This window comes from Physella acuta, unplaced genomic scaffold, assembly GCF_028476545.2.
Source record: "Physella acuta isolate Inbredline_101_S28 unplaced genomic scaffold, ASM2847654v3 ptg001238l, whole genome shotgun sequence".
Taxonomy (NCBI): domain Eukaryota; kingdom Metazoa; phylum Mollusca; class Gastropoda; family Physidae; genus Physella; species Physella acuta.
In genome coordinates, this window is record NW_026732754.1 from 175,987 (window position 1) to 185,644 (window position 9,658).

Genomic DNA, 9,658 nt, shown 5'->3' on the forward strand with positions numbered 1-9,658 from the left:
TAAGACACTTGCCAGCTATTATTAGACATTAACATTTAACTTACTGGAGATATTTAAGTCAAAATTCTTTTAATTTACTGTAAATGTCTAAAAAGTGTGTCAACAAAACTTAATTAATGTTTATATAAAAGTATGCCATGTTACAACACAATAAAAATATGGTAGTGAGTGATAATTTTAATTAAATATACAACTATACACCACTCATGACTGAGGTATTTTTTTTATTAGCAAAACAAGTTAAAAATAAATATTTTAAATATGACATGTTCTATATTTACATGAAATAAATAAATACAAAGTAGGCCTATGTATCCAGGAAATAAATTCCAGTCAAGTAAAATGCATTGATTTAAATAAATCTATTAAGTTGGTATAAAAGTGTTGTTTTTTTTTTAACTTTCATTATTGATTTCAATTTATTTAGTAACAATATAGTAGTAGTAGATTAGGTTTGTATTTCATATTCATTTTATAAATTAACAACAATTAAATAAATATTAGATTTAAGTAAATGTAAATACTTTATTAAATTAACTTTTAAATCATTCAGTAGAAAGAGTAGCATTGCTTAACCAGCTCTGAATTGACTTCTGATTAACTTGCATCCACTTAATGTTTGTCGCCACTGTCTCAATGGCTTGGTCAAGATTTCTAGCACCAGTTCCCAAATTATTCACATTGCTGGCCTTGAACGCCTTCAACTGAAGATAATAAAGCAATGCATTCTTGTTTAAATTAATCTAAGTCCCATGTAGTAATTTTAGACTGGAGCAAACAAAAGAACAGTAAGTAGGCTACTGTGATAAAAAGTATTTTTTTTCTGAATATAATCAGTGCTTTTTTTGTAAAAAAAAAAAAGGTGCTGGTAATTTGAGATGGATTGCCTAACTTTTAACTACCAGTTCGCACCTCAATGCAAGCTAAATCACTACTGCAAAGATACTAAATTAGATACTAAATTAACAATTAACTGATTAATAATATAATAAATTAATAATAAACGTTAAATTTCAAGGAAAGTAATAATTTTTTCCCCACTGGTATGCCATACCCGTACGTGCTGTCCCAAAAAGAGCACGGAATAAAATCACTTAGTGATATAGTTTTTAAAAATATGTCTTAACCATAAATAGGCCTACTTCTTTAAAAGTGCTAATTTTGTGTTTTAAAAAATACATTAAATGGTTATTTGAATTGGCTTGCTAATTGTAAGTCAATTCTCTAACATTAACAGTTAGACTTTTTATTATTGTAATTTATTTTAATAACAAAATGCGGGATTTAGATCTTTATTAAAAATAAACCAACTCACTTCATTTAATTCAAACTCTGTGTTGTAAGACCTTGTGAGTGAGCCAAAAATACTCATCCACTGAAACACTGAATTAGAATATCTGGAAGAAACGTCACAGGTATTACAAATATATTTTCAACAAAACAGTTTTAATTTTATTACAAAATGTCTAAATAGTAAAAATACATTATTGAATATTTAGAATTGACACAGCCATCAAAAATATGTTGAATTTAGTATTAAATAAAAAAATAAAAGTTAAAAATTATAATTTGCCTTAAAAAAAAGATTAATTCTTGTTTTGGAATATTACTATACAATTTTTAAAACTTTATTTTGTATTAACTATATACTTTTAAAAATTAGCTATACTATTTAGAAAAGATTTTTTACTGTTACCTAGATGTATGAAAAATTCTGATGTAGATATTTATATGAATACTAGGCCTATACAGTTATTGAGTAAATAATAATTAATATCATTTTTAAAAGTTAAGTCAACATTACTCTTCTTTTATCTCAGCATAGTGGAATCTAAAAAAGTTCCAAGCTAGAGGACGTCCAACAGAATTAGAAGCAACTTGGATAATAACAGTCAAACCATCCTGTTTGCGAATAGGTGAACCCTTCTCCAAGATAAGTCCCATGTAGCTGAAAAGATATTAGTATTTTTTTCTTATTGTTTCACAGAGAAATATAATTAGCTATATTTTAGTGAAATAAAAACCTTTGCGTTTAGACTATTTAAATGAGCGAAAATAAGAGAAAGCTGAAGCAACTCTTACTGGTTAAGTATCCATGGCTGTCTAGAACAAGCCATAGCACTTAGTAGGCTAGATCTCTCGGTAGCCATGTCTGTTTCAGTGTACATCTATGCATAAAAATAATATAATAGTGCTAAATAGAATATGTTTTAGAGCTCTCCTTTTTTTTGCATAGCAGAGAACAGTTACAAAAACTGAATTAATACTGAATAAAAGTAGATCTCATATATTTTTAGTTTTACTTTTTTTTTAATTCATAAGCTTTATCATAAAATTTGTAGTGCAGAATTGTTTTAAACAGTTTTATCTGGTTTACACTGACACCATAAAACAGTTTTTAAAAAAAAAAATTTCTTTAGTGCAGTAATAGCTGAGAATACTATTTTGCTTTGTTCGTACTACTAGAATTGGTTTTTCTGAGGGTTTTTTTAAAGGCAAAACCCTATGAGCAAATGGGAAATGATCAATATATAAAATCTATTTATGCAAAAAAAAACTTTAAATGTGTTACCCGTAGACCAAACTGCCACTCTTCCCATCCACCGGCTGAAATGGCGTTGCAATACACAGTTGATTTAAAGTTGGGATCGATCCTTTTAAAAATTAATATTAAAAAGTTCCACATAATTGACACTGAAGAGATATTTTTTAAAATTAATAATAGTAAAATATTAACACTTTTATTAACAGTTGAGTAAGCAAATTTTTTTTTCATGCAGGTCTAAAGCAAAAGTTGAGAAATATTTATGCTGAAGTGTAACCGTCAAGGATTAAATTTGAAAAAATATAATTTATAATTACGGGTTTGATTTAGGGTTATCCATCCATTGTTTAAATTGAGAAAGTGCGGTGTCCACACATGACTGTATCCCATATGAACAAGCTAGTCCCACAACGAGGCTGCGAGCTAAACTGTAAGAAATTTTTTAAAAATTATTAATATATAAAATAAAGGAATAACTGGCAATACAATTATTTTCTTAACTAGATGTAATGTTTTTTAAATAATAATATGACAAATTACAATTATTTTGCCAGAATTTAAAGAATTTTGAATGTTACACATCCTTTTGAAGAACAAGAAGAAATTGTAAAATAAAAATCTAATTGTTTTCTTTTTAAAATATTTACATAATTTTTTTTATTTATCACACATAACATTTACATTTCAGAGTGTGAAGATCCAGAGTTGTTGAACCCAAAGTAGCTGTAAGAACTGTTTATCTTTGCTTGCATAAATTTCTATTCAAAAGTAAATAAGTTCTAATTAAATTTGAGTTTGTGTAAGAATATAAATCATAACATGCACAATTAAGTCTTGTTTAGAAATAAAATACGATATATTTTAAAATAGAAACAATGTATTGCCAAACAGGAAAATATCATATAAAACATTATTTATTGAATACCTGCATCCCTACATCTTTTTATTTTTAAAAGTAAAAATTATAGGTAAAGCTCCATATATATATATATATATATATATATATATATATATATATATATATATATATATATATATATATATATATATATATATATATATATATATATATATATATATATATATATATATATACACAAAATTTCCCAAAAAAAATTGAGTTTTATTACAATTATTTTCAGCAAAAAAATTTATTTTTAAACCTACCTGGAAAGGTCCATTTAAAGAGTTCACAGACAACATACTGGACATATAATTAAGCTCTCTTCTGGCTGTGTACCAAGGTGCATATGCTTTTTCTTTATGTAGGTAATCTATTGTTTTAAAAGCTGTACTTAATGCTATATCACCAGACCTATAATATATTGTTATATTTATGTTTGAAATAATTTCTTTTAACACAATGTGGAAATCATTATAATACATTATATTCATTTAGCTGTTAAAGTATAGGAATATTTTTTTAATATTAAATTATTTCAAATCTTTTGAAATGTTTTGAAAATATGAAATTTTAAATTGTTTAAGTAGTTCAGTTGTAAAGTAATAGGAAAAAAACAACAAAATGTACCAAATTACAATATTGTAGTGTAAAAAAGCAACACAATAAGATGTCAACTTACTTTGCGAGGCTCCATGCATCATTGATTATTTGAGCTCGGTTAATTACTGGGATACGCTATCAAATTAACATATTAAGCATTTATTACTGCCAATATAGAAAATAATTGTATTCAAGTAGTTCTAGATAGTACCAATACTATTAGCTTTTGAAAAAAGATATTTTAAAAAACTAACACATTGTCTATACATTAATCTCAGCTATAAGAACAAAGTATGTAATTTGAGCATGTATGTGTCATTTTTAATTTGTTGTATTTTTTTTTTTTCATTTTGAAATATGCTGTTATGTTGAATTTAAAAATAAAATTACTAGATTTATAAAGTAAAATAAATATTGCTTAAGTTTTTATAGATAAAAAATTTCAAGTAATTTACCTCATGCTGATCCAGCAGCTGTTTACATAGAGCCTCCCAGTTTTTCTCTGCATAGTTTACCCTGTAAAATCCCTTTGTGTCCAAGTTGGCAAGAACCCAACCATTCTGGACATCTAAATTAGCTTGTGGAAGTGTTATCTCCTCTGTTGATAAAAATCAAATTATTTTCAAATATGACTGTTATTAATAAGCTAAAAGCTACTCAATGAATTAAATATAAGCTAAGAGATTAGATGTTATGTTAAAAGTTCTTTAAAAACTTTCAAGAGAAGTTGAATATTATCACTTACTGGAAGTCTCATTTTTCCAGAGCCAAAAGATTTCCTGAGAGAATTTGTCATTATCATTTGTTGTGAGTGTAATAGGAATATTCCACCGATAACTGATGAATATATTTAATTAGTTTTTTTAGTAAATTTTAAATCAGTTGTATATAGTATAAGTTAATATTTTTTCTACATTTAATTTGTCTTCTGTTAATATGTTAAAGATAAATGATGATTTTTTTTGTTGTGTATATACTGCTATATTTTATAGCTGTTATTAAAAAGATAATAAAATTTTAAAAATTTTTAGTTATCATAAGACAAAATTATTTTTAGAGGTTCTTTTATGGGAATTGTCAACTTGCCCAAAAGGTGATTCATAAATCTCTGGATCAGTTGCATTGTAATCTTCCAGAAATCTTTTCTGAGAAACTTTAATCTTATTAGGTGATACCACAGTGACTGTGACTAAAGGATAGTTCATTTGAAGTGTCCACGTGTCCATTATTTCTTTGACGTTTAAAGCTTTTCCATCTGCAAGAGTTTGCTGTAAATGGCAGTAAATATTTTAGTCTACTGGCGGGCAATTAAAGGAAAAAATCTTTCCAATATTTTGCATTATTAAAAAAGAGTTAAATGTTTTAGTTGAAATTAAATTTCATGATAAACTAGGAAAAGTAAATAGATTATATAGTGTAATAACTTTATTACTTTATATTCTTTGTTTAAACAGAGTTTGTTTCATTGCTGTGTTTCTTACCTCTGTAAGAGCATTCCATAAATCATCATGAAATGCTGCATCATATTCTTTTGCTTTTAAGTACCTCTGACAACAAAACAAAACTTTATAATAATAAAAAAAATGATTTAACTTAAAGATTGTTTTACTAATTTTTAAAAACACTCAGTGTAAGAGAATATTAACACTTAAACTTAAATATATGCTAACATTTAAATTAAACTATAAGAAGATTATGAATGGAAATGAATTTATCACAACACTAATTACTAAAAACAATGACTAAAGCTGATGATGAACTAACCAAAAGAATTTATTCATCCAAAAACATTTCCAAGAAAATCTTGTTTTAAAAAAAATAAGGGAAACCATTTTCTTTGTCTAATTAATTATTGTTTTTCATATAGATTTTATAATTGAATGTCATCAATATAATTTATTAAAATATTTTGAATGATACAACCATTTGATTTTTCTAGTTGATTATTATTTTATAAATACTAAAAGGACTCACATGCATGCCTTTTTTGAATGTATCATGCCCAAGAAAGTGATACATCATTCTGATGATAGACGAACCCTGTGGAGTGGATTAGATTTATTATATTCACTTTAACATTTTCTTACCCTAAAGTTGATTTAAGTTTTTACTGTATTCATTAGATTATACAGATTTTATAAATATTATTTTGCTTTTTCTTGGGTATCTTTGAAAAGCTAATTAATCTTTGAATCCTTTATTTAAATTTTTGTTTTTACAGTTTTTTAAATTGTTCACAAACATACACGCCACAAACACTCACATACATAATTATAAATTACGTCCCTATGTTCACATTAACTTAAACATACTTATATCAGGTACCTTTGAATATGAAATAGTGTCGAATATTTCATTGATTTCATCAGGGTGGCTGACTGGGACGTAGACAGGATGAGATGAAACCAGACCATCGTATGACAGGGCAGTGTGTAGTTCGCTGACCACCATCACATCAAACTATTACAGGACAGTATAGGACAGTATAGATTGTTATGAATGGACTTAAGTGTATGGCGTGAGTTTGAGAGTATGTGTGTAGTTGAATAGGATTAATAAAGTTGTGTGTAGCGATATTAATAAAAGATTATGAATGCGTGAATAAATAAGGATGTGACGTAAGAGAGAATGTTTTGGTTGTTAGGAAGATAGTTGAGAGTTAGTCTTAGTCTTGTCGTCGCCATGTGAGGTTGTGTTAGGAAGTCTTCGTTGTGTGTCTGCCGATGATGTAGCTGTATATTGATGTAATAAAATTATAGAAATGGATAAAGCCACCTTGTCTCATCTATATTTGATCTATACCTCGTTCGTCACATTCAGCGTCGACCCTGTACCGAAACTCACTTCGCAACATAGATGTGTGGTTGCAGCCCTTTGCTCCCCCCGGGGGCCACAAAGGAATGATGATGATAGGACAGTATAAGTGTAATAGTATTCTTTTAACTGACATTTAAACTTTTATAGTATCTTACTGTAGCAGTTGTAAAATAGAAGACTTTTTTTTATAGTTTATTGTAAAAAGATGTAAATTCCAATATTTTTTATTATGTATTGATTTATAATGTAACCAAAAGATAAATAGTATTAGTAGATTCATAATCAAAACAATTCATTGAAATAAAAACTTTTTGTATATGCAGTTTTTATCATTACAACTAGTAGCTATTTTTAGATAAGTTTAGTTAAAACTATTACTTAAAAAACTACAATAATTATTGCTTTACTAAAACAACAGGTATAAAGGAATTAAAAGGAAAAAAAATTAAACTAACTATATGCCAGTCTGGATGTGCATAATCAACTCCAAGATATTCTCCAAAACTTGCAAATCCTTCATTCAGCCACAGGTCATCCCACCATGATGGAGTTACCAGGTTTCCAAACCACTTCAAATGAAAATAACTTTTACTAAAACAGTTAATTACTAGTACCATTATCTTATAAAAATATTACAAGGTTAACAGGTTTTTTTTTTAAAAAAGTAAAATTTTTCCGATAAGAGAGATGTTCATAAATAAAATCACACCTTTGATGTAAGGGTGAATTGAGGGTGAAAGGTTCCCTGAATTTAGTGTATAGAAAGGGAGGGGAAGGATAGGGTAAAAATGTGTTTTATCTTTGGTATTTTAATGCTCTGCCCTCCCTCTCCCCCCCCCCCCCCCGAACAAGAAGGGATTTTATATAATAAACATACACTTTTACTAGTGTCTGCCCCCCCCCCCCCCCCGACAAATGTTGACCGCCCCCACAATAATTTCAAGTGTCCTCATCCTCTTCCGAGAAAAAAGTCTGGAAGAAACACTGTGCATATGAATAATAGTGTAAAAAGGTATAATACTATTTTCTGGATATTTTAAATCCTTTACCACTTAAAAAAAGGATAAGAAATTTTATTTTTACGGTATAATTAATTTCAAATGAAAAACAAAAACAGGTGTAGTTATCTACTATTAAATGTTGATTCAGGAATTTTAATGTAGGCCTACCTGGTGAGCTATCTCATGTGACACAATGGTGGCCACCCTTTGTCTGTTGGCTTCGTTTGAAACACCTTCTTTGTGGAGCATGGATGTTTCCCTGTGAACAGCAGTAAATAAATTGTAAGATAAATGCTTATAACTGTTAAATCTAGTTAACCTCAGAGACTACAAAGGCTTAAGTTAAACTTATTTTTTAAATTTCTATTTTTTGCGTGTTTAGTTTCTAATATATACAAAATGTAACTTTTCTTTTTTTTATTTTATTTACCTGTAGGTAATTAGACCCCAGTTTTCCATAGCACCAGATACAAAATCAGGAACTGCTATCATGTCTGAAGTTATTTTATAATAAAAATAAATAAATTATAAATTTTAGTAAGTCTCTATTTAACTGCTTATCAAGTCTGAAGTTACTTTATAATAAAAGAGTAAATAAGAAATTTAGTCAGTCAATACTTTATTTAACTGCTATCATGTCTGAAGTTTAAAGAATAAATAAAAAATTTTTAGTAAATCTAGATCTATATTTAAAAAAGAAATTGAAAATAGTTGTTTTTTTTTAAAAAGTAATTTCTTAAAGATTAGATATTATGGATCTAGACTAGATATATGTAAAGACTATGTACTATGTAAGTATGTATCACTAAAAATTGAAAGAAATATTCATCGTTTAAGTTTAAGCCTTTACCTTGTTTAGGAAGTGGATAATGAACATTAAACAAATCCTCAAAGTAAGTTGTTAAGTTTGCTCCAATCTCTAGTGAATAATCAACTTGATCAATCGCTTCTTTTCTTGCCCAAGTACGAAACTGAATACATCAAGCAAGCGTTGTGAAGATAGTATTATACTAGTATTATACGTAACTGAAATCAGTGGCGTAGCCAGGATCGTCTCAAGGGGGGGGGGGGGTCCAATTTTTACCTGGGGACAAACTTTCGATTTGCACCCCCCCCCCACTCAAACTTTCGATTTGCACCCCCCCCCTCAAACTTTCGATTTGCACCCCCCCCTCATACTTTTTCTATATACCGAGGGGTCTATGGGGGGGGGTTATGACCCCCCCCCCCTAACCCCCCCCCCCCCTGCCTACGCCACTGACTGAAATTGAGTTTTTTTTTTCAGTAATATTAAGAGGAAATGGTTATGTTATGTAAAGATTAAAGAACACATAGCCAACAACACCTAGGTCCACGTCCAGTATCATTAACAATTTTGTTTTACTTTTTATAACAATCGTAAAGTAATTTTGAAATTGTTTCATTTTTAAACATAAACCATGCTTAAGAAAGAAAGAAAAAAGATGAAACATAATTCATGAACTTACTAGCGTTCCATTAGTTGTGTACGTGTATTTGTGGTCAAAGTCAGAAATAACAAAAGCAAGGAGATAACTGGATACTAATGGAGTCATCTCATAGACATCTTTAACATATGTTGTCTCCCCTTCAACACTGGTCAGAAGTTATTTTAAAAAAAAAAAAATCAAGAATGCGAAAGAAAACACACGTACGAGCTGTAAAATGTAATTGGCTCACACAAGTAAAATAAAGTTGACATATAAATAAGTTCGTCAACTACATTTCCCTCTATTGTAGTGTGAGTATAGTCATTGTGTTGCGTCAGTCATG

At 28.4% G+C, this 9,658-nt stretch overlaps 1 protein-coding gene across 1 annotated transcript; it reads right to left on the minus strand.

Moving 5' to 3' along the window:
• Positions 1-262: 262 nt before the first annotated feature.
• Positions 263-9,481, minus strand: LOC131957414 (aminopeptidase N; the record flags this gene model as incomplete). The annotated part of the gene is made up of 20 exons (XM_059322213.1): positions 263-704; positions 1,316-1,397; positions 1,805-1,948; positions 2,083-2,168; positions 2,573-2,654; positions 2,863-2,973; positions 3,227-3,303; positions 3,713-3,860; positions 4,129-4,184; positions 4,505-4,647; positions 4,795-4,886; positions 5,136-5,317; positions 5,531-5,596; positions 6,024-6,089; positions 6,375-6,509; positions 7,322-7,435; positions 8,036-8,126; positions 8,298-8,361; positions 8,718-8,838; positions 9,355-9,481. Coding segments are annotated over 20 exons (2,146 nt in total), but the record flags the coding sequence as incomplete, so codon positions are not given.
• Between the last annotated feature and the right edge of the window lie 177 nt (positions 9,482-9,658).